The 25934-nt window shown below is 39.9% G+C and overlaps 1 protein-coding gene across 1 annotated transcript in view; it reads right to left on the reverse strand.

Moving 5' to 3' along the window:
* Positions 1 to 5863: 5863 nt before the first annotated feature.
* LARS1 (leucyl-tRNA synthetase 1) overlaps positions 5864 to 25934 on the reverse strand; it is a 55970-nt gene continuing 35899 nt past the window's right edge. Inside the window, exons 24-32 of the mRNA XM_079772525.1 lie at positions 24703 to 24793; positions 23538 to 23678; positions 22383 to 22523; positions 19773 to 19883; positions 17645 to 17755; positions 15056 to 15160; positions 13463 to 13558; positions 12455 to 12587; positions 5864 to 6941 (exon numbers count right to left, since the gene is read on the reverse strand). Of these exons, the coding sequence (XP_079628651.1) occupies positions 6736 to 6941; positions 12455 to 12587; positions 13463 to 13558; positions 15056 to 15160; positions 17645 to 17755; positions 19773 to 19883; positions 22383 to 22523; positions 23538 to 23678; positions 24703 to 24793 (1135 nt within the window). The 3' untranslated portion in view covers positions 5864 to 6735. The remainder of the gene's footprint in view (positions 6942 to 12454; positions 12588 to 13462; positions 13559 to 15055; positions 15161 to 17644; positions 17756 to 19772; positions 19884 to 22382; positions 22524 to 23537; positions 23679 to 24702; positions 24794 to 25934) is intronic.

The following is a 25934-nucleotide window of genomic DNA, read 5'->3' on the forward strand; positions in this document are numbered from 1 at the left end:
CTCATAGCAATCAGTCATCATTCCTCCGTTCAGTTGTTTTGCATAGTAGGGTTTTTATATAGGATACACACACACACACACACACACTTATCTTTGGTGGAAAATCCCTTTGCTCTGAGAGAGAACTCTAGCAAGCATTAATCTAGCGGTGTCACTCGGCCTTCCCTTAGGGGACTCAGAGGCCACAGATTCCTGCCATGTCCTGTAGCTGAGAAGCAGCAGGGCCTCTCTTCGTCCCAGGACTGCTGGTCCAACTCAGCAGGATGAGTCCCACAACTAACCTGAGAGCCGGGGCAGACAGTCCAGCCCAGACTCTGTACTTGAATCCATCAGGAAAGACGGTCTCCTAAGGTTTGCGCTATGCCAGGTTGCCCGCAGCCTCAGGCTTTTTAGAGCCCCTAGACATCTCTACTCATGGACCCCCTTGACCATGCCAGGAAAGAGGTGCCGCTTGCTGCTTTCCTTCCCAGCCCCCAGGGGTCAGTGAACAAGGGCAGGGATGGGCGGGCGATTGCCTCCCCACTGCTCTGAGTCTTCAGGGGCTTAGGAGCCTCTGAAATACGCCTCTAGGACATGCCTTATGGAGGTGTGAACCCCCCAAACACGAAAAATGTTTTTGGAGGCCAAAAAAATTAGACAAAATTGCACAGTGAGGGGAGGAGTCTGCAATCATAATTCAATGTTGTGTTAAAAAGACGACAGAAGAAAACTGCCAACTATGCTACGTACTCCTGTCATCAGACCCACGCAGAACGGTTGCGTGGGGTTCCGAACTTCAAGGCGTTGACTTGAGCAGGTTGCTAACAAAAACCTTTACAATACCTCCCAAATCAAGGGTCTTCAGGTAAAGCTTCGTAGCTGCCTGCACTCCCTGGGTTCTGGGCAATCTTACTGTCTTCTCACCTGAAAGACAGCATCCCACATGAAGGACACCATGTGTCTTCACTTTCCCCTCTATTCCAAGTGCTTAGCACAGTGTTTGAAACATAATACACATCAGTAATGTGTCGAATAAATATGGTACACATGAAAATTCAAGTTTATAAGAATAACAAAAATTAAGAGGTAATTACTTGCTTTGCCAAAAATATTTACAATAAGATTGCTTTGAAGAGCGAACAATAGTTGTACACGTAAGCTGATTCCCATATTTTAACATTTCGTTTGTGCCCAACTTTTCTAATCAAGCATCCATTGTATGACGTGACTAATCCACGTGCCACACAGTTCCTTCACCTAAAAATAAAATGAAAAAGGAATGCTCTTCTCTATAGAAAAATGACAACTTTAAAAAACATTATTTTTTTTTTTAATTTCAGAGAGAAAGGGAGAGATAGAAACATCAATGATGAGAGAGAATCACTGATCGGCTGCCTCCTGCATGCCCCCTACTGGGGATGTGCCCTGATGGGGAATCGAACCCGTGACCTCCTGGTTCACAGGTCAACGCTTCACCACTGAGCCACGCCAGCCAAGCATGACAACTCTTTATGAAAAAGAAATGACAGCATTAGGAGGTGAGCATTTCCAACGCCAACATAACTCCAGCAGAGGGGCTTCGCGGGGAACTAAAACTGGTCAAAAACTGGGAGCAGGACGTTCCTAAGGTGCCAATTCAGATCACACCTCCCTCCACAGCTTTCTGGTTGCAAAAGAAATAATGTGTCTCATCTCTGGAGAGTTCCAGAAATTCTCGAAATGTATCTTTGCAATGGAAAGTTCTAAAAGTGTTTCTTAAAAGTATCTTTACAACAAAAACTCTGGAAGTGACTTTAAATATGTATCTTCATAATGAAAAGTCTGGATGTGATCAAAATGTATCTTTAAAATGAAGAATTTGGGAAATAACCAAATTTAGCATCACCACGAGTGGGACATTATTATAACCGATACTATGCACCTCTTGAAATGATACACAGGAAATAATGTTTAACCTAAATTTCACGTCTCTAGACCACACTGTCCAATAGAAATATGCCAGCCTCATATGCAACTTTTCTAGTTTTAAAAAGCAATTTTAATACATTTGACCCAATTTATTCAAAATATTATTTCAGCATGTAATCAATCCAAAAGAAAATTATTATTGAGATAGTTTGTATTCTCTGTCATCCAAAGGCTTTGAAACTGCAGGTGTAGTCTACACTCTTACAGACCACCTCAATTCAGACTAGTCACATTTCTTTCTTTTTATATATATATATATCTATTTTTATTAATTTCAGAGAGGGAAGGAGAGGGAGAGAGATAGAAACATCAAATGATGAGAGAGAATCATTGATGGGCTACCTCCTACACGCCCCACACTGGGGATGTGCCTTGACCGGGAATCAAACCCATGACCTCCCTGGTTCATAGGTCGACGTTCAACCACAGAGCCATGCTGGCCAGGCCAGACTAGCCACATTCCAAATGTGCTCTAGACACATGGCTGGTGGCTAAATCATTGGACAGCACAGCTCTAGCCAAACTCCCAGCAAAACAAGGAATAGAGGAATTATCGACCATCTACTACTCCCCAGCGCAAGTGCAGTAGGTACTGCTTTGCAACATTCTGTACGCCCTTAGGAGCAAGGGTCATGCCCTATCCTGAGCACAGCAACAGGCAATTAGGAAACTTAACCGATGCTGCAAGTCTTGGGTGGCATCTGAATATTTTCTAATACAGACGTGAAGTTATGTTCAAAGATATTAAGGAAACAGTTCAACAAAGTATCAACTAACATGGAAACTACCAGAGCCAGGCACATAGATATCTAATAAGTAGTCATTAGGCTTTGGGCACAACTTGCACACACTCCAGAAGACATGAAGGCACATACGCTCTCATTCCCACTTGAAAATTTGCAGTGATTCTCCAGAGGATTAAATCCAACTTTTAATTTGCCCCTGAAATCGAAGAATCTTTATAATAAGGTCCAATTTACTTACCTGTTTCTAACTTTTCCCCCTTCATTCCTCCAAGATAAGCATTCCATTTCTGGCGTCATCTCCCAAGCAAGCCAGGCACGTGTCTTCACCTGCAAGCCCCTATCCTCACCTAGATCTAAAAGCTAGGAATGTGGCCCTGCTCTGCGTCACTGCTGCTCCAGTCCTACTCACCCTTCACGTCCCACCTCATCTGAGAAGTCTTACCTGCCTCTGGCCCACATACACTTCCCCCTCCTCGGATCGAAGAGCCCTGACAATAGACCGAGGTCAAATCCGCTCCTGCGTGCAGGTGTGCCTCCCTGTCCCGTACGTGTGCTGCAATGGGCTGGAAGACAGGCCGGGGCTCTCCTGCAGCTCTGCTCAAGGGCTCAGGAGACCTTGGCAGGTCACTCTCCATCCTTAGCCCTGTTTTTTCAGGTGGCCTCTTTGCTATTCCTCCAGCTCCTGCCTCGCCGCCTTTACACCTGCTGTCCCCTCTGCCCATGTGCATTCATCATGGACCTACAAAGGCCCACTTCTAGCAGTGTAGTCTTAAAATACACTCCATAAATACAAAATCACACCTAACCACAAAGTTAATCTCTATATCATTCTGTGCGGATCCTATAAAACATCAAAATCTTGGAAGCAACCTAAGCACCCAACCATAGGAGACTGCGTGAATAAATTATGATATGTCTTTCCAATTATCGCATATTTCACAAGGGGGGAGGGGAGGAGAGCAGAAGGAGAAAGAACATCTCCATGAACTAAAGTGGGAAAATGTCCAGGCTATGTTGTCAACTTAAAAAAAGCAAGATGTAAAATAATTATAAACAACATGCTACTTTTTGTATGAGAAAGGAGAAATTAAAGCACACACAAATATTTGCTTATTTTCAGAAAAAGAAACACAGGAAAGATAATTCAGAAACCAATGAAAATGGCTAGCTAAAGAGGATCGGAATGTGGTGCAAGAAAGTAAAATTCTCTGTATGAACATAGTTTGACTTTAAAACTGTGTACATTTTCACATATTCAAAAAGTAAATAAAAAGAAACGCAAACTAAGAAATTGAATAAAAATAGAAACAAATACTAACTCGATACTAAAACCTCAAATAAAGAATTCATTCAAGTAACATTTGAACATAATGCTGACTTTGTTTTAAACACAAAAAAATGTTAAAAGAAAATAAAGCTACCAAAGGTTAAAAGTAAAAAGATGGTCAAAGATATTCCACATGACGCCTAACCCAATAAAAACTAGTGTTATTATGTTGATGTCAGGCAAAGTAGCCTTTAGGCAAAACATATTTCTAAAAATACAGAAATACTTCCTAATTAGAAAAAGTTTAATTTACCAAGAACAACAACAAAATCTAAAATTATATGTGCCTAGTAACACAGTATAAAAATATAAAACAAAAACTATCTGAACTAGAAGGAAAAATAACTAAATTCATGGTTGTGAGAGATTTTAATTTTCGTATACCTCTAAAAAAAAAAATGAGTCAACTGAAAACAGTGCGATACGGAGTTGAACATTTCCGTCTGCAACTATGACCTAAGGCACATAATCAGAATGCTACAATCTCCGAATAGACGTTCTTTTTTAAACTCACATGGAACATGTATAAAAACTGGATCATATATTGGCTGGAAGCTTGTCTTTTTAGAAGGAGGCATTAGGCAGGCTTTGGTGTGCTGGCATTGTGCTATTCCTTGACTGGATGGTGATTACAAAGATTTTTGCTTTGTTGATAAATTGTTTTGCTGTTGTTCATTTTGTGTGTGTAGTTTACATGTTTTGTGTGTGTACTATGTATCTTATTGCTCACTTTTTGTGTGTGTGCATTACAATTCACAGTTTAAAAAGAGTTAAAATCCTTTAGGAAGGAAGGAGTCTCCTAACAATACAATAAGCCCAATGCAACCTGTTTTTCCTCCAGCATTTCAATTGCTGTGTTTTCAGTGGAGCACCAGATGAAGTAATGGCTTATGCTTAGAGGCTTCCGTGCACAACACCTATGTGCCTTTCAACACAAAAAGCATATTCAGCCCAGCAAGATGCTCATTCTGAGAGACACGCAGGAATTGAGACTGAGGGAACTGAGCACCCATGAATCCCAACTCACATTTAATCCAAGGCAGCCAAGATTCACAGGCTTATTTACCTAGTAATGCAGGCACAGCCACTCACAATAGTAAAATTATTTCCTTTCTCCTTTTTCCCCCCAGGCACAGTTCAATTGTCTTCAGTTAAATGTAAGTGGGCTTGTTTAGGCACCAGGAAAACCTACTTTGATGTGGGGAATAACTTGGGCTACGCAGATTGAGGGAGCAGCAAAAGGATCTAAAGGAGGCCAAACCACAAAGCAGTTGCCCCAAAGGAACCGATACCAATGACGTGACTATAGCCTACAGAAATCTTAAGCCATACACCCTGGGTAGTTGTTGTTGTTATCATTATTCATCACTAGCACTTACTGAAAGCTCACCATCATCTCAGGGACATTACGGAAAGCTTACCACTTGCCAGTCACTACACTATATATATATATGATTTTCCTAGAAGGTTATCATCTCAACATCTCTCAATAAGCCTAGAAAGTAGGTACATTATTAGTTCTGTTTTATAGATGGAGACACGGGCTGAGGAATTGGCCGATGTCACCCACGTGGCAAATGGAAGGCATGGGAATCTAACCTAGCCCGCTGACCGGCACCAGTCATCTTACCTGCTATGCTACAGTGCCTGCCCACATGGAGGAGGATTTGCACGTGATCTCTAAGGGCTCTGTCAGCTCTAACACTCTGCCATTTGCTTTAATGACAAAGCATTCAACGAGGCCCAGAAATCTCAAACTGCACACAGCAAAATAAAGAAGCTCAATAAAATCTCTACATGACCCGGAAGTTAGCATACAGGCTCCTTAGGTTATCAGAACTGGTCTTTCCCATATGGAACCCTTCAAGAAACGGAAATGTTTCTCTCCCCTGCCAGTCAATACGTAATCTTCCTCATTATGAAGACAGATGGCACAGACAATATCGAAAGGCATTACAGCAATATAAAAAAAAAAAAATTTGCAATACAGTTGACATGGTCTTTAAACACAATTGGACCCAAGACAAATTTGATAAATGCAATTTTATGGGGTGGGGAGGAGAATCCCCCTTTAAAAAGTACCTAAATTTAGTGAAGCTGAAATAAACTGCTTATAGACTATTAACATTAGCCTTGGAAAACATTATTGGTGGTAAACTGAATATATTAAAGCTAAAAATTTCTTATAAATATAAGACCTTTTTGTTCTTTACACAGAATACTTATTGCAGTCAGGTCAAAATATTCTTATTTGTTCTTTTAAATAATCATCAGAGTTCCTTTCTTTAAAAAGCAAAACTAGCTAAACCTACTTTTTTTTTCTTTAAAGAAGAAACAGCTAACTCCTTAATAGATTAATATAAAAAGTTGTCAAATACTCCTTAGCCTTTATAAGTATAAAGCACACCTCATTAAAGAAGTATGCTGACACTTCTGTGTTAATGTGAAAGACTGGGCATTAGGAATAATTTGTGTGCTTTTTTTTTAAAAAAAAAAGTATAATATAAACTATTTCTCTTAGAGGTCCCAAGAAGGAAAAAAAAATTTATTAGGTCCAGGAATCCAAAATGAGTTGGTATAATTATGGTTACATGCAGAATTTGATGATTAGAAATGAAATCTGTTTAGGTCCAGACTACAGGTCTCACAGCCAATCTGTAGGCACAAAGTAGAAGTATCCCCAGAGACCAGGGCAAATCTGCCCTCTGTGTGAGTTTAGTGAACCAGGTAGACCATTGTGTCACCAATATCTGCCCGCAGCCCGTTTTCAGTAAGATGGACGTTCTTGCTCATGAGGTCCACGTGGAAGACAGCATGCTCAGAAATGGGCGTCTTCCCAGTCAGCTCTTTTCCCAGGACGGGAAGTCGCCTTGGCCCCAACAGTGGATCATCGAATCTCATCAGCTTCACTTTGGAAAGATCTACAGCAAAAAAGCATTTAATTACAGTCACTGACTCAAACCCATGCCCTGAATCTGATCATTCCCGTTTTATACACGTTATATCTAAATCATCAGATTATTAAGTAGGACCCAATCTCAGAAAGCAAAGCTAAATCTAACAAAACTTTAAACTCTGCCAGCTTTTACCCAGATCAAAGATTGCCAGCTTCTGTTAATACATGCCCTGGAATTATAAACCAAAGGGAAGGGTTGAGTCTAATTTTGAGCATTATCCTATAGGAAGGGTTGAGTCTAATTTTGAGCATTATCCTACAGGGTCTCTCAAACCACTTTTTATATGCTTCAATTGACTGTCCTTCAGAATATCAAAAAGTCTAAACATTTCTCTTTTTTGTCTTGCTTCCTCAAATAGATTAAAACTGTAAGCGTTGTTGGGTTTGTTTGCTTTTTAGAAGGTAGCTTTGGAAAAAAGAATTACCATTCTAATACATAGTATTACCAGTTTCTCGCTTTGCTCAAAGGATGAAAGCGCTTGTATTGACAAGCTGATGAGACTAGGAGAGAAGGGAAGGTGGGGGAAGGGCACAGAGCCTAGAAGTCCAGGCCTCTGGGTGAGCTCCACGCCTCCCCTGCTGGAAATTCCTGAACTGCTCTGTGCAAGCTGATAGGGTGGCTCCTGGCCAAGAAAGCACTTGTCCCTTGATCAGCTTTATGAGCCAACAATCATGCCAACAATTAAGTCCAAAAAAAATTTATTTATTTCAGCAATTCTGAGACTTCCCAACACCAAATGGTTTTGTTTTATATGGTGAAAAACATGCTAACTGACTGCAAGTGGTGATTCTAGGTTTACATCTCAAAGTGAGGCACGGTTAGTTATGTACAACGATCCACAGGAACAGAGGATATTTTCCGAAGTACTTCCCACCCTTTCTAAAGCAGGGCGCTGGGTGGTCCGTGAGCTACACTCCCAGTTATGTTGCTGTGAGAGTATGAAGCTTAGTAAGAGAGGGATAAGAGATAAAAGGAGACACTAACGCAGCTGGCGGCTATGCCCGGAGTACAAGTTATCCAGGCATTCTCTTCTCCTTGGGAAACAAAGACTGAAGGACTGTGGGTTTAGAGGAGGGATCTTGGGGCTTATAGAGCAATTACCTGCAACTACCACGGAGGCAAACCCTGCCTGTGAGTCTCTGCAGAGGCCATATAATCTATTGCCAGATGCAGCACAAGCCTGAAAGTAGCCCTGGTCCTATTGGGCCGGGGGGCGGTGGGGGGGGGGGGAGCAGGGGGGAGCAATTTTAATGGCTCTTGCAATTCAACGTGCACATCAGTGATGCCAAATTGTTTTGCTAGGGAAGCAGTGACTAGTTCTGTCCACAGATTTTATGCACAAGGACTTTTACTGCAGATCTGCTTCTGTGTGTGTGTGTGTGTGTGTGTGTGTGTGTCTCCCTCTAAAACAGACCTCCCTCATCATTCCAAGCAATTCTGAATCAAACTATTTCAAAGAAGCCTTAGTACTCAATCAGGCTTCTAAGTGACAACACACATTTGCTTTGATGTTTCGCCATGTAGTTCATTACTGCCATTAAGTCTTGGAGCTTTCTTAGTGGTTTTACTATCTTTTCTTATCCCAGATCTCGTGGAAATTGTTGAAATCTGAGTCTGCAACTACACAAGATTTAAGGCACTTAGAGCAGAGATGAGAGCAATTGAAAGTCCCTGGGGATTGATAATGTGAGATGGAGCCTTCACCTCCAAGTTATTAGTTCATATGTGGCAGGGGCTGCGAGTGATTTAAAGTCATTATCATCAAACAGTTGCTCAGTGGTCTTTGTGGCGTAAAATGATGGTTTTAGCCCAGCTCTTCCTGGACCTGGATCATAATCACCCTCAATACAATTGGCACTAATTGGACGATGTGCTGGTTACTGCAGCAGACAGAGAAGTGCTATTGAACTGCACTCCTTTCCCATCTCAGCCACTCAGCCCATATGCAACATAAAACAGCGAATAAAGCCACAGGATGGCTTCCTATATACCCACACTTCACCCTTTTCTTTTTGTGGCTATCAATTCTAAAGAGGGTGCTATCATTCTACAGGACCTGGTTGAAGAGGGAACAGGATAGATGCCGGTAACCACATGGAGGAACCTTGAAGACACTGTGCTACGTGAAGTGAGCCGGACAGAAAAGGACAAATTTTGTATGGTTCCACTTCTATAAGGTCCCAAAACAGTCAGACACATAAAGGCAGAAAGTAGAGAGCAGTGGTTACCAGGGACTAGAAGGAGGTAGAATTATGGGGAGTTATTAATTAGTGGGTACAGGGTCTCAGCTTAGGATGATGGAAAAGCTCTATCTTAGGGATGGATAGTGTGAAGGTTGCACCACAATGTGGATGTATTTAATGGCACTGAACTGGCCACTTAAAAATGACTAAAATGGTCAATTTTGTTTGTATAATTTACCACAATTTTAAAATAATGTCTCAAAACAATAAAATCTCTAGCCCTGACATACTGCTGTACACAGTGGGACCAGGATTCGAGTTCCCTCCTGCTAGACACTCCTTCCCCTCACCCGCACAGATACAAATTTCACACCCCATCCAAACATTTTCTCCATAAACTCATTCCTGATGACCACAGTTGGGAATAATCTCACTCTTTTCTGTGCTGTGAATTTTATCTATACCTCCCTTACTCACTCAGCAGTTTCTCCTTACATTAGGATCACGTATGCCAGTAGCTTAGTCCCCTTTCCTTCACTAGATGCAGCGTCCTAATGAACAGTACATTATGGACTCCCAAACCCCCGAGTGCACTCATAGGAGTCTCCACATACACACTTACTGCTACATACACCACACATGATAGTCAATCAAGAAATGTCCACGAGCCCTGACTCAGTTGGTTGGGTGTCATCCCATGCACTGAAAGGTTGCCAGTTCAATTCCCGGTTAGGGCACATGCCCGGGTTTTGGGCTCAATTCCCTGCAGGGGCATGTGAGAGGCAGCCAATAGATGTTTTGCCCACACATTGATGATTCTCTCTCTCCCTCTCCCTTTCTCTTTCTCTAGAAATCAATAAAAACGTATTTTTTTAAATGTCCACACAAGCTGAACAAATGACTTCAAGAGAACAAAAATAACATGGTAGAATGAGTTCCAAAGGGCCATTTTAAGTCTTCTATGTTAATGGCATACTGTTGGCCTGAATATAGTTCCATAAATTAGGTCACTGTCTGGGATTTATAAATCTTTTCAGAAACTTACACTCATGGAATATGAACCAATCAACCCTTAATTGCCATCAAGAAGAGAAGAGAGAGATCATGCAAAATAGGGAATCTCGACATTAATTTATCTTCATAACCAGGAAGAAAAATAATACAGAGACATAATGACTCCCTTCAGACTATGCTCAGTCCAAGACCTGGCTGAGCTATGAGGAAAAAAATCTGTAAACTATTATATTAAATATAATCATAGACAATCTCGATTTAATTAATCTTGATAAGAAATTAAGATTATTTACATACTAGAGGCCCGGTGCACGAAATTCGTGCACGGAGGGGGGTTGTCCCTCAGCCCAGCCTGTACCCTCTCCAATATGGGACCCCTCGAGGGATGTCCCACTGCCTGTTTAGGCAGTCGGACATCCCTCTCACAATCCAGGACTGCTGGCTCCCAACTGCTTGCCTGCCTGCCTTCCTGATTGCCCCTAACCGCTTCTGCCTGCCAGCCTGATCACCCCCTAACCACTCTGCTGCCAGCCTGTTTGCCCCCAACTTCCCTCCTCTGCCGGCCTGGTTACCCCTAACTGCCCTCTCCTGCAGGGTTGATCAACTCCAACTGCCCTCCCTTGCAGGCCTGGTCCTTCTCAACTGCCCTCCCTTGCAGGCCGGGTGCCTCCCAACTGCCCTCTCCTGCTGGCCATCTTGTGGTGGCCATCTTGTGTCCACATGGGGCAGGATCTTTGACCACATGGGGGCAGCTATATTGTGTGTTGCAGTGATGATCAATCTGCATATTAATCTTTTATTAGATAGGATAGAGGCCTGGTACAGGGGTGGGGGCCAGCTGGTTTGCCCTGAAGGGCGTCCTGGATTAGGTGGGGGTTCCCTTGGGGTGTGGGGTGGCCTGAGCGAGGGGCCTGTGGTGGTTTGCAGGTCGGCCACGCCCCCTGGCAACCCAAGCGGAGGCCCTGGTATCTGGAATTTATTTTCCTTCTACAATTGAAACTTTGTAGCCTGGAGCGGAGCCAAGCCTGGGGCTCCCTCTGAGGCGGCCGATAGCCATTTGTGTTGGGGTTATAATTGAAACTTTGTTGCCTTAAGCGGGTGGGCCCGGCCAGGGTGTGCAGAAAGCTTTGCTTCCCCTGTTGCCGCCGGCAACCCTGGCCTGCTCTCTCAAGCTCCATTCTGCCGCCATTTGTTTGACTTTGTTTACCTTCTATAATTGAAACTTTGTAGCTTGAGTGGAGGCTTAGGCCTGGCAAGGGCAGGCGGAAAGCTTGGCTTCCTCTGTTACCTAGGAAACCTTGCTCTCTGTGGCTGTAGCCATCTTGGTTTGGGTTAATTTGCATACTCGCTCTGATTGGATGGTGGGCGTGGCTTGTGGGTGTGTCAGAGGTATGGTCAATTTGCATATTTGTCTATTATTAGATAGGATTTTACTTGGAGGCACATAATTTAGAGGAATGAGCTTTGGAGTCAGATAAACCTGAGTTTGAATTTCAGCTCAAGGATTTAGCAGCTGAATGAACTCGGCACGTTATTTAGCCTTTCTGACCTCCACTCATCCTCTGTGAGAGGGGAATACCAACACCCCCTATGTTATCGCGGTGCAAAATGATTAAATGGCTAATATGTGGCACTCACTCAGTAACGTTTCCTCTGCTTCTCTTCCTTCCCCAGGAACTGACCCAATTGGGCAAGTTAGTTTAGACCAGTGGTTCTCAACCTTTCTAATGCCGCAACCCTTTCATACAGCTCCTCATGTTGTGGTGACCCCCAACCATAAAATTATTTTCGTTGCTACTTCATAACTGTAATTTTGCTACTGTTAATGAATCGTAATGTAAATATCTGTGTTTTCCGATGGTCTTAGGTGACCCTGCTAGCGGTTCTCAACCTGTAGGTATTAAAGGGTCGCGGCATTAGAAAGGTTGAGAACCACTGGTTTAGACTATAAAGGGTGTGTCTTTAATTCTGAAAACCTCCGAAAGAGAGAAATTGCTTGTTACAATTTTAGAGCTAGAAGGAGTCTTAGAAAAATATGTAATCCAGTATCCTCACTTTAACTAAAAGCTCAGTTTAGAGCTTAAGTGACATGGTCAAGTCACCAAGCTACCTCGTCCCAACGTCCCAAAGGGAATACAGGTCTCCTGATTCTGGGTCCAATACTCTTCCCACAACATTACACAGCTGTCCCTGAGCAAGCCAGGTACTTTTCTTTCTCCCCTCCCCCTAAAATTCATCAAATCCACAAGCTCCTGCCAAATGTACAGGGCAACCATTTACCTTTGATTCCTCGGTCCACTTTCATTAAGCGCCTGATGATAGAATCGCGGGTATCTGCTTGCCTGATTTCAATTTTAGTTGAGAAGTGGCCATTGGATGGCTGGGGATTCACTATGAAAACTGACACACCAGGCTTAGGAAAATAAAGAGAAAATAATTGTTACAGGGAATCAAACTTGAATACTGCTGAGCGAAGAGGAATCTCTGCTACATTTTTAATGCCCAATAAAGGACAGACTTAATTCTGGTATCTAAAATCTTGACAAAGGAATACACAAACAACAGTGTGGTGGTTGCCAGAGGGAAGGGGGTAGGGGACGAAGGGAATCCTAATATATGATGACAGGAGAAGATCTGACTTTGGGTGGTGAGCCCACAGTGCAATTTACAGATCTTGTAATATAGAAACCCACAGCTGAAACCTATACATTCATGTTGACCAATGTCACCCCAATAAATTTAATAAAAAATGAAAAAGCCTTACATTTCAATTTCCACTGTATTTTTTTTAAATAAAAACTAGGTTTTGCCCAGCTGATGTGGCTCAATGGTCACGGTTTGATTTCTGTCAGGGCACATGACCGAGTTGTGGACTCATCCCCAGTGGGGCCTGTGCAGGAGGCAGCCAATAGATGATTCTCTCTCATCATTGATGCTTCTCTCTATCCCTCTCCCTTCCTCTCTCTTTAAAATCAGTAAAAACATATTTTGAAAAAATAAAATAACCAGATTTCAAAATCATGTTTTTATTTTTTAAATCCACAAATAACATCTGATGCCATCCACTACAGTAGAGTAAGGAAAAGTGAGTATTGCACCAACCAGGGAATTAAGGATCTCAAATCCACCCCCACTTCTAACAAACTATGTAGCCTGGTCCAAACCAATCGCTTTACTTCTCTGGACCTCTCTTCCTTCATCTTTAAAATGGTGGGTTTAGATGTAATGATCTCTAAAGTCTCGTCAAACTCTAAAATGCAATGATTCGGTGCAATTCTTGCAACTTACTTCTGTTCTGAAAACATTAAGTGGTTTCCCAGGACAGCATTCTTCCCTGACTTTATCTTCTGCTTCAGAGGCACACTTCACTTCTATGTGTTCTAGCTAAATAGAGGAGGGAAAATGGAAGCCATTAGTATCACTTAATATGATTGAAATTAATCATCACCTCATTTCACCAAAGAACAAAACTAGGTTCTCCACTTAACATGAAATGGTCTGTGCAATTTTATTTCCTATATAAACATTAAATGAGATCTGTAATCAATTACTTAACTCTGATCTTAGCTGTCTCATAGTACTGTTATTTACATAGCGAAGGTCAACATTTTCTATAATGAAATCTGAAATTTACCTGAAAAATCAGCATAAAAGGCTGAACTTAAATAAAGTTCAGAAATTTAGCATTTGAGAATAGAAGCCTTCTAGGTAAATAAATAAACTCATAAATGTAACATATTGCATATGCCTGAATATAAGATGACCCTTAATGTGTCCCCACGTCCCAAAGTTCCAAGTTTTTTACCTCCATGAATATATATGAATATTTAAAAGTATCCTTAAAATAGATGTCTACTTTTATTAATTTATTAACTTATTTATAATTGCATAATATACAATGCTTATTTATTTAGAAGTAACTTTCATTCTAATATTTCATGAAACAATTTTATTGACTCTAAACCTGCTTTTTTTTTTTTTTACTTCAGTCTCCATTATCACTAGAGTCTTCTAACAAATTTTCTATAGCAGATTATCTTTCCTTCTGCCTAAGTTGTCTGAGAGACAGCATTTTTAGAATTGACATATGAAGCTATGACTGGGGCAGCATGGTGGAACAGAGAGAAGATGTGAAAGCTATTGGTAATGTTCTAGTTCTTGAGTTGGTAGTAGATTCATGTGAGTGTAAAAACAGGAGATGTAATGTAGACATAGGGAATACAGTCAATAGTATCACAATAACTTTGTATGGTGACAGATGGTTACTAGACCTATCCTAGTGATCATTTCATAACATATATAAACATCAACTAACTATGTCGTACACCTGAAACTAATATAATATTATATGTCAACTACTTTAATAAAAAGAGCTTTACATTCCAGAATGGAAATTTAAAAAAAAATTTAAATCTGAAAATATGACCAATAATAATATATCATGAACTAAGAATTCTAACTAAGCCAATTCTGTAAATCTAAACTCTAAAAATAAGAGATAGAGGAGGGGAGGGAGAGAAGAAGCAATTCAGAGTACCCCTAATATGAGCGATTTTGGAAGTATTTGAATATAAGTTCTAGACTCACTTTTTAAAAGATAATTTGTATGTGTTTGTGTGAGGGGGAATCCAGGTATATATAGCTAGTATTTTATGTGTAGAATACTTACTTGATAAGTGAAATAAGACAACAGGTCATTTTTTCTTCCTACAACTTCTATAACCACTTATTCTCTTCCTTCCCCCAAAAGATTGTGACTGATATATTTGGCAAAGTCAGTAAACACAGAAGATGAAGTTTATAAAAGGTCTATTATAAAACAAAAGAACTGGATATGTTTACTATGGTTAATTAGTTATTACACTCCCTAGCTCCTCTTACCTCAAGAGAATTGGTCAGGTAGACTATATTCTCCATAAGCACTGCCTGTTCATCGAATTCTAATTGCAAATCCAGAACACGAGGTCCCACCTTCTCCAGATTTTCCTAACAGCCAAAATGGTTTTGAAAAACAAAATCACATTAACAATACGTTGAAAAGAATATATTTCCTCCAAAGCAATCATTCTTCTCTCAATTGATAAAATCTTCAAATTTGAACAGTTAAAGCAAAGGCCTTGGACTCATAGCTTCTCTTATCTATGTCTGTTTGTTAATGAAATTACTAGCTCAGAATAATTATCATTTTAAATATGATAAGATGAAGGCAGCAATGAAATGACTGGAAGGATAAGGTTTGCAGATTCATAAAGTAAATATGATTTTATCATAGTTTATTTAGACTGATTTAATATGCAAGCCAAAAGACTGCTTTGACAAAGAATCAAACAAATGTGTGAAAATATCCCTTCGGGTAACAAAAATAAGTTAATTAATAATAATAATAATAATAAAATTTTCCAAGATACCAAATCTTTAAAGCTATTTCACAAAATAGTAAATTAATAATAAATTCCCTAACATATTCCTGCAAATTTTAAAATAAAATGTAAAAAGTTATACTATAAGGATACTCAGATAATGCTGTGACATATAAAAAATAATTCATTTTCTTCATTTTCTTGAACATGAAATAAAATATTTTGCCAACTCAAAATATAACCAGAGAAAGCCAAGTTCATATGCACAAACATAGCTAACTGCCTCCAATAGGGTGCACTTACATGAAAGTGACCTAACATGATTCCTACTATTGACTATTTTCATTTACCATCTACTAGTAAGTCTGTTTCTTTTCTCATGGAAAAACAAATGCTTAAAAGTTGTTTTCTTACTACCAGAGTTATTAAACATTTTTCAACACCAATAATATGCCTGGCAAATCCCCAAAAATATATTACTATTCAAATAGTCTAGCATTGGTTTTTCAAAAAGCCAACTCTTGAATCTAAAATCTTATTACTACTTTTCAAATCAGTTTCTCTGAATTCTGTTAGTGCACGTCTTTGCAACCAACAATGTAAGGATAGTTTGTTGAATCCATATATTGACAATGGATCTGGCAATCTGACCAATGGGACCATTGACTAAGGAGCATACCAACAGACATATAACTTGATTGGTATAGGTCAACCCAGAATTCTAAATTCTCAGACTTGAAATACCATAAGATTCAGAGAGTTAATTCTGCTCTAGGAGAATTAAAAGGCTCTCCTAAGAATACAATCTACTCCAATGTAGGACAAGCTGAGAGTCTGGGTCTCCATCAAGCAGGCATCTGTAGCCTAGGAGATTTGAAAATTAATCTAAAGTATAAGAATTACCACTATGTGCCCAGCAGGCTGGAAGACACTGATTTACATTTTTTTAAAAATTACTGAGCCTACTTCTTGACAGGTAGTATTCAAGTGTATTAAAACTATTATTTCATTGACTCCTCACTTCACTCTTAAAAGGTAGGTTCTATTAATTTCTTCACATTATAGATGAAAAACTTTGTGACCCAAAGAATTTAAGTAATGTGTCTAAGGCCTCAAAACTAAGAAGTTAGAGGCAAACAGGCTTTGGACCAAGATTTGCCTGGCCCCAGAGTCTGAGATCTGAAGCAACATACAGCCTTCTTTCTATTTCTCTTTGTCAAGAAATCCAAAAAATCAGCTACGTATATGGAGAAAACTAAGAGTCTAACCCAATGATCCCCAATGGAGGAGCTGAAGGGGAGAATGCTGATTTTGCCTGCAGGAGACATTTAGCAATGTCTGAAGACATCTTTGGTTGTCACCGTTGAGGGGGATAAAAGGGAGGGTCTACCAGCATCTAGTGGGTAGAAACCAAGGATACTGCTAAACTCTATAGTGTACAGGACAGCATCCCACAACAAATAACTATCTGGCCCAAAATACCAATAGAGCCATTGCTGAGAAACCCTGCTTTCAACACTATAAACAACATTTATCCAGTTACCCTAAACCTGTAGAACTGTAGGATCCTGGTTCCAGTAATAGGATCCAGAAAAACACCCTAATATACATCAGAAGAAAGTGCTTCCTCCCCAAACTGAAAAGAAGGGAAGGTAGAACATGAAGAGAATCATTTAGGGCAACAATTCTAAACCACTTCTCCTCCACCAGACATATTTCACATACTCAGCAATTCCACAGGTAAAGCCCACACCCGGTTGTTCATTTCCCATAACCACTGATTGAGAAGTGCTATTTCATGGGTGGATAGGAGGTACTCAACCAAAGACCTTGTATGCATATATGCATAGCCCATGGATCTAGACAATAGGGTCCTGAAAGTCTGGGGGGAGGGGACGTAGCGGGGACTGGAGAGGGCCAATGGGAGAAAATGGGGGACATATATAATGTTTTCAACAATAAAGAATTATTTTTTTAAATAAAATTAAATTTAAAACAAAAAAAGAGAAGTGCTGTATCAGCAGATACCTTGGGGAGACTTCCCCCTCCTTCTACTGGCCTATCTAACCATTACTCATGTGGTCTTAGCTCCTCAAGGCCCACAGCTTACCTTAATCATGGCAACAAATGGCATCACTTTCTTCATATATTTCTTCAATTCTGGCAAACTGCCTAGTTCAGTAGCAAGGATTTTGTTATCAGGCAATTTTCCATTATTGTTCTAAAAAAATAAAAAGAGTTGGAAAGTAGAGAAAAATATTTTAAAGATGATGGAGGAGTGATGTGCCTGTAGGAAGTTGGGCGGACACAGAATGGCCTCTACCAGTCGGTGGAGAACAGGAAGAGGGTGCAGCGCTAGCATCACGAGGAAGGAAAAGGTGAGTGAACAGCACAGAAGGGAGTCTCCTGCCCCTCAAAATTCAGACAATACATGATTTTGAGGGTAAAGAAGAAAAGCAGGTACACTGTGGTGAATATTATCTTTTTTCTGACAATAATGGCGCCTCCAGGATTGTAACACTAGATCTTATCTGGTGAGAAAACAAAATGGTCTTATAAACTTCTAGAAGTTTCATTAGTTATATCAAAATGAAAACTCCACACAACTATCATACAGATTTATAATCTGCTTTTGAACACTTTGTTACACATTAGCACAATCATGCACAAAAGAATCCCAAGCTATGGACCTGTTAAAAAGAAGTATTATTTCTATCCACTCAAAACCAAGTGCCTGTATCATATATCACTAATATGCGTAAGTCCCAAATGTGCTGTGTGAATTTAAATTCACTTCTGCAAACACCAGCTGTCCCCTTTAATAGAGTGAGAAAGCAAGCCGCCTTTTCAGAGTCTGGGGTGACTCATTTTCTCCTTATTGCAGAAACACAGTGTCAAAGCCAAGGGATGGGAACAAATGTAAATGAAAAGTAACATATCGTAAGATTTCCAATAAGCCATTGACTTTCATTTCTAACCTTTACTAAGTAAGGTACATGGGAAAAAACTTTTCTCTACTTGTCAATGTGTTGCTTTGAAATACAATGAAAGAGAAAAGAAGAGGGTAGGAAACACTCCTTTCCTTATGTCACGAAAAGGTGCCATATTCAACATAAGTACATTCTTCTGGATTACAAACTAACATTCTTTGGGTTCTTTTGGATGAATACAAAAATTTTAAAAGAAGCTAATCATTCCAAATACCAAAAGATGATGTCATTTTGAAACTATACAATAACTAGTTAATGAATACTATGTAAAAATAGAACTTCTAAAAGAAAAATAGCCTGCGTTTATTTTTAAAACCTGGGACATTGCATACTATATTTAGTTCTCCTATTGCTTCCTTGAAAATGTTGGTATGAATATTCAATCCACTGAGGCACAGTTTCACTTCACTACCTCCAAAAGTAGTGTTTGCTCTTACTTGTAAGTCAAAATCTGCAAGCAGATTCTAGAAGCTACCTTCTATTTCTATTACACACAAACGGGAAAACAGTTCTCCATAAAATTAGGTTCACAAAGAATAAAAAAAACACTTGCTCTTCTCTTTCCATCAAATTTTGCAAATGTAAAAGTTTCTCTATGTAATTCTTAATTAACTATAAAAATTATTGAGGCAAAATTCTAATAAAGGTCTATAAAATCAAAACCAGGGATTTTTCCTTCATGTTATCACTTTATGCTTTGGCCATAATCTCTATTCTCTATTTGCTCGCTCTCTCTCTTTTTAAGTGCACCTTCACGGTTTGTGTCTAAGTTTAAAGAACTAAGTTTAAATACTGAATTTCCTTTCAATAGAGCTATCATATATAATAGCTACTTACCTGACGGAGACAAAAACAACACCAAACTCTCCATGTCTATGGGTAATTATTAACCTGAACATTTTCTTTTAAATTGCTCAAGAACCAAGCTACGAGTTTTTCAAACATAATAAGGTTAAAGTTTCATGAATCTCAGCATTTTTGCTTCATAATTTTAACCACACGTATGCAAAAGTCCTAACGTCTTTAATTACATGCAACTAGATTCAAGCTTCAAAAATGATGAAAAACAGCAGCTTTTCCCCTGGCATCCATTTAGGAGTCACCAAGGACAACAAAGGACACTCCATGACTAGAGGTGATGACACTAAGCTGTCGGTCTTCCCTCTCCCGGACACTGTCAACATCCTAAAAACAAAGGCCGCACAGGGAGGACACTGCAGGTTGGGGGCAGTCTGCTGAGAGCATCACCTGAAAGTGTTGACGCAGAACTGACAGGGTGGTGTGTTGCCAGGATGGGTAGTTCTTCGCCACAAAGATGGTGCAATGGGAAGGCTTCTGAGGTGGTTGCTTGTCAGTCTTCTACAGAGTAAAAGAAAAGGAAAAAACCATGTAGTCACTTTCATATAAACCCACAATGAAAAGAACCCTCCCCCAGGATACACCACGACTGCCTTGAACATTAAGACACATAAGAGGAGGAACCAAGATGGCGGCATGGTTAAACAACTAATCTGCTGCCTCGAACAACAATTTCAAAAATACAACTAAAAGACAAAACGTCTACCACCCAGAACCACGGGAAAGCTGGCTGAGTGGAAGATTTACAACTAAGGAGAGAAAGGAGCACAAACGCTGAAAAGCTGAGGTACGGAGGCGCGCGAATCAGGCTGGCGGCGGGCGACTGGGCGCGCGGTTTTTCTTCAACCCGCAGGGAGACAAGCTCCCGATCACTCTGAAACCCAGTTTCTGGGGACTCGCGGGGGACCCAGACACCTACGGGGAAAAGCTGGACTCTCGGCCATCGGGTCGGAAAGTGAGAGTGACTTTTTTGCAGAGGTGCGCCCAGCAATCATTGTTTTACTGCGCTGGAACGCGGGGCGCAGGGACTTGGAAACGTGGAAAGGCAGAGACGGCTGACGCCAGCCATCGCCGTTGGCCACGCCCCAGCCTAGGGACGCCCTGAGATCCCGCCCCACCCTGAGGCCCGCCCCGCACATTCTACAAACCTGCCCAGGCTCCACACAGCGGCTTTTGCATATAAATGGCCTGTTCTGTGGCAGCTTAACCAAATAAACTGCAGCTCCAGTCAGACTGCTCCAAAACCGCCCAAGCAAAGGAGGAGAAAACTAGTTCTTGCTGTAGCTCCTGCTGAGGGACACACAGTACACAAGGGTACACCAAGAGTGTCCACCTCAAGTAACTGAGAGGCTGACCCATTGAACCAATAGGACATCTAGTACACAAAGCTACCCTACCAATTCAGGGAAGCAGCGAAATGAGGAGGCAAGGAAACAGATCACAAACCAAAGAAATGGAGGAGAACAAGCGACTGGACATAGAGTTCAAAACCACGGCTATAAGGTTTTTCAAGAATTTCATGGAAAAGGCCGATAAATTCAATGAGACCCTCGAAGATATGAAAAAGGACCAACTAGAAATTAAACATACACTGACTGAGATAAAAAATATTATACAGAGACCCAACAGCAGACTAGAGGATCGCAAGCATCAACTCAAAGATTTGGAATACAAAGAGGCCAAGGACACTGCTCCAGAGAAGTATGAAGAGAAGAGAATTTAGAAAGTTGAAGATAGTGTAAGAAGCCTCTGGGAGAACTTCAAGCGAACCAACATCAGAATTATGGGGGTGCCAGAAGAAGAGAGAGAGCAAGATGCTGAAAACCTATTTGAAGAAATAATGAATGAAAACTTCCCCCACCTGATGAAAGAAATAGACTTACAAGTCCAGGAAGCACACAGAACCCCAAACAAGAGGAATCCAAAGAGGACCACACCAAGACACATCATAATTAAAATGCCAAGGGCAAAAGACAAAGAGAGAATCTTACAAGCAGCAAGAGAAAAACAGTTAGTTACCTACAAGGGAGCTCCCATACGATTATCAGCTAATTTCTCAACAGAAACCATGCAGGCCAGACGGGAGTGGCAAGAAATATTCAAAGTGATGAATAGCAGGAACCTACAACCAAGACTACTCTACCCAGCAAAGCTATCATTCAGAATTAAAGGGCAGATAAAGAGCTTCACAGATAAGAAAAAGCTAAAGGAGTTCATAACCACCAAACCAGTATTATATGAAATGCTGAAAGGTATTCTTTAAAAAGAGGAAAAAGAAGAAGAAAGATAAAAATTATGAACAACAAATACATATCTATCAACAAGTGAATCTAAAAGTCAAGTGAATTAAAAATCTGAGGAACAGAATAAACTGGTGAACTTAATAGAATCAGAGGCATAGAATGGGAATGGATTGATAATTCTCAGGGGGAAAGGGGTGTCTGTGTGGGGGGTATGGGAAGAGACTGGACAAAAATCATACACCTATGGATAAGGACAGTGGGGGGGAGGTAAGGGCAAAGGGGGGGTGGGAACTGGGTGGTGGGAGATATGGGGGGAAAAAGGAGAAACAATTGTAATCTGAACAATAAAGATTCATTAAAAAAAAAAATCTTAAAAAAAAAAAAAGACACATAATGCAGAACTGCATTAGCCATGAAGACAGCCCTACACACTTTAATGAAAGTCGCCTTAATTTTCATTACTGTTAAATATTAATTGACCAGTAATGTTTTAGGAATGACCTTAGAAAAAAAAAAAAAAGGCCCTAACTGGTTTGGCTCAGTGGATAGAGCGTCGGCCTGCAGACTCAAGGTTCCCAGGTTCGATTTCGGTCAAGGGCATGTACCTTGGTTGCGGGCACATCCTTGATAGGGGGTGTGCAGGAGGCAGCTGATTGATGTTTCTCTCTCATCGATGTTTCTAACGCTCTCTCCCTCTCCCTTCTTCTCTGTAAAAAATCAATAAAATATATATTTTTTTTAAAAAAAAAGACTTCACCTTCCCTTTAGCTGGCATCATGTAATTCTTCAGTCGCAGTCTAAGGTCATGTGCGACCTCCATGAGATACTGTGAGGAACGTATCAAGGCGTCATCCACAGGACCCACGACAGGCCATGAAGCACGCATAATTGAGTCAGGCTTTTAAGTAAAAACAGAAAGGCCCAGGAAGATTAGACAACATGACTATTTTATGATTCTTGATTACGATTTCATACCAAAGCTACCATCTGCAATGGTGTGCTTCAAGTTCCAACCCTGACTCCACACAGCACACTTCCACAGCCCCTGACCTAATGTTCCCGAATTCAAGCTGTGAAGTCTTACTCTACATTCTTAATTAGCATCCATTTGTACAAGCATATTAATACCCACACACATATGCTCACTTTCAAAGAAAATTATGTAATGCTAATTTGCCTAAATTTAATCATTATTGTATAAATCATGCACGCTCTCAGTTTTTATCCTATTAATACATCCAGTGTTGAAAGTATGGCTATGTGGTATATACACCATAAGCACATTTTTGCATTATTTGTGCAGTGAAAAATGCAAAAGAGCCTGGCTAATAAGGTTGGAAAGGAGTTATTAAACCAGCCAACCTGTTTATCTGCAAGCCAGGGAGAAATAATTGAATTTATCTTCATAGTAAAAATGCTAATATAATATCCCTGAATATGCAGCCATATGTATGCCAGGAATTTTATATAAAACAAGAATATTTATGCAAATATACACTTCTATCTTTGTTTATAGGCAGTTCATAACATTTATATCTTTTTCAATATTTTTACCTCTTTAACAAACAGTTGGAAAGACAATATTAGTTAGACATGTACTTAAACATATACCTGAATATATTTAAATGTGTTATAACATTTCCTAACAGGAATGAGGTGAGAAGCCACATGCATATAGTCAATGTTTATAAAATATATACACTGTGCATATAAACAAAGGCACACACATGATACTGTCTAAACAGGAGGCAGCTTCAGTTAACCTGTTGTAATAATTATGATGATGAATGTAGCATTATTCTTAAATTATTCATTTTCAGTCTTTTTCTCTTAAGTAACAACATTACCCCAACATTTATTTAATGAGACAAAAATCAAAACCGGCCATAACATCTTAAATGCATAAATATACCTTTCCCAGGAGTGTCCAGATGTGCTCACACAAATGTGGACAGAATGGAGCCAAGAGAAGAGTCTGAACTTCAATGAATCGGAACACAAGGTCTCTGTGCATCCCTTCAATGGCCAATTCACGGTACTTATCTTTCGCGGCCTATAAAATTTGAAATTATTTACCATTTCTCTCCCCATACTTCTTTAGAATAAAAGTAAAGAGAAAAAAATCAGTATCTCTCATAACAGCCGATCAATGTTCTCTCATTGATGTTTCTATCTCTCTATCCCTCTTCCCTCCTGTCTCACTAAAAAAAAAATCAATAAAAACGTATTTTTAAATAAATTTTTTAAATAAAAATTTCTTGATGATAACTTAGTTAGGCATTTTTAAGTTTTTAGTCTTTTAAAATTCCATAATGAATTTTTGTAAAGGTATTATTTTAAAAATTTGCAAGTAAATGTGTATCAATCCTAGTCCTAAGGATACTGCAGGTTTATGAGTCTCAAGAAAAAGTGTTTGAAAAGACATTTTGTAACAGACATTAAAGCTGAACAATTTAAACTGTATACTAAGGGCAAATGCTCAGCATATAGAAAAGATATTAAGTATCAAAAAAGGCTATACATACTACACGCTGCTAAGCTCAGCACTTACCCTTATTTAACCACATCTATGTAAACCAAGTCACAGAAATCCCAATGTGATATTTAACAAAACTGATTTTGAATAAAGCTACATTTTCACTTTAAGCACTTGAATTGCCAAACTTGAGGAAATACTGACATCTTGTGGAAAGCCTCAGAAAATACTGGTTTTCAAACTACTAGTAAAAGCAGTTACAATTATGTCTTTATTTTTCTTTTATTTTTTGTGCCTTTATTTTTTATCAACTTAGAAATGTTTTTCGAGAGAGAATTATTGATTTTTAAATTTAATCGCTTTATTAATGCTCATAGCTCAACTAGAAACAGAATTACTTATGATAAATGAACACAACAGAAAAAATACTAAAGAAAACTAGTTACAATCACAATTTATTGAAGACCTTTTAAATTTCTTAACAAAATTTCCAGTCTCCACTTTAGATGAGTTGTTATGATATAGCAGGAGGGAAAAAGGGAAAAACACATAATATAGACACTGACATGTTTTATAGCTATTTAAAAAATGAACAGCCTACCTGCAACTCAAAAAACCCTGTTTTCAAAGCTTCTTTAAACATCATCTTTTCATAGTTTTGATCTGTTTTTATAATTCCTGCATTCATTTCACTATTGAATAGGAAAAAAAGGTTACTGGGTGTGAAGGCAAGTATAGATAGGAATCAAAAACTGCTGCTTATACACAGTAAAATGAGAACAAAGCCCAAAACATTTAAAACTGCTCTACCAAAAGACCATTTTCATGTTCCTTAAAGACTGCCTATTGTCCCTCCCTATTATTTGTATACTAGAGGCCTAGTGCACGAAATTCCTGCACTGGGGGGGGGGGAGGGAAGAGGGGAGTGTCCCCTCAGCCCGACCTGCGCCCTCTCACAGTCCAGGAGCTCTCGGGCTCCTTAGCATGAGCCCAGCTTCTGGCTGAGCGGCACTCCCTCTGTGGGAGCGCACTGACCACCAGGGGGCAGCTCCTACGTTGAACGCCTCCCCCTGGTGGTCAGTGCATGTCATAGCGACTGGTTGACCTGTCAACTGTCTGCTCCCTGGTGGTCAGTGCATGTCACAGCAAGCAGTTGAGTGGCCTTAGCATTCATTAGCATATTACACTTTGGTTGAACAGACGACTAGACACAGCATATTAGGCTTTTATGATATAGGATTATATAGGATGCACCTTTAAGAAGGTACTGTCACCTAACATTGCTTAGAGCTCCTGTTTATGACAGTTAGCCATGCTCTTATTTAAAAATTCCTTGATGCCCAGCTGCTGTTGCTCAGTGGTTGAGCATTGACCCATGAACCAAGAGAACATGGTTTGATTCCTGGCCAAGGTACATGCCCGGGTTACAGGCTCAATCCCCAGTAGGGGTTATGTAGGAAGCAGCCGATCAATGTTCTCTCATTGATGTTTCTATCTCTCTATTCCTCTTCCTTCCTGTCTCTATAAAAAAAAAATCAATAAAAACATATTCTTAAATAAATTTTTTAAAATAAAAATTTCTTGATGATAACTTAGTTATGAAGCCCAAAATGCAATATGAAAACAGCTTACCTAAAGTTGTAGTCAAGTTTAACTGTTGCATTCTAAACAACTGACATTGGATATTTTGGAATAATTTTCTCATGCTACTGCAGGCCTTTCATAATATGGCCTAATCTGGCCCAACTTGGTTCATCTCCTACTTCTGCCCTCCACCTACTTTACTTCAAATATATACCATATCTTTCCAGGGATTTCTCTTTTTCTTGCAAA

Source organism: Cnephaeus nilssonii (assembly GCF_951640355.1).
Source record: "Cnephaeus nilssonii genome assembly, chromosome: 5".
Classification (NCBI taxonomy): Eukaryota; Metazoa; Chordata; class Mammalia; order Chiroptera; family Vespertilionidae; genus Cnephaeus; species Cnephaeus nilssonii.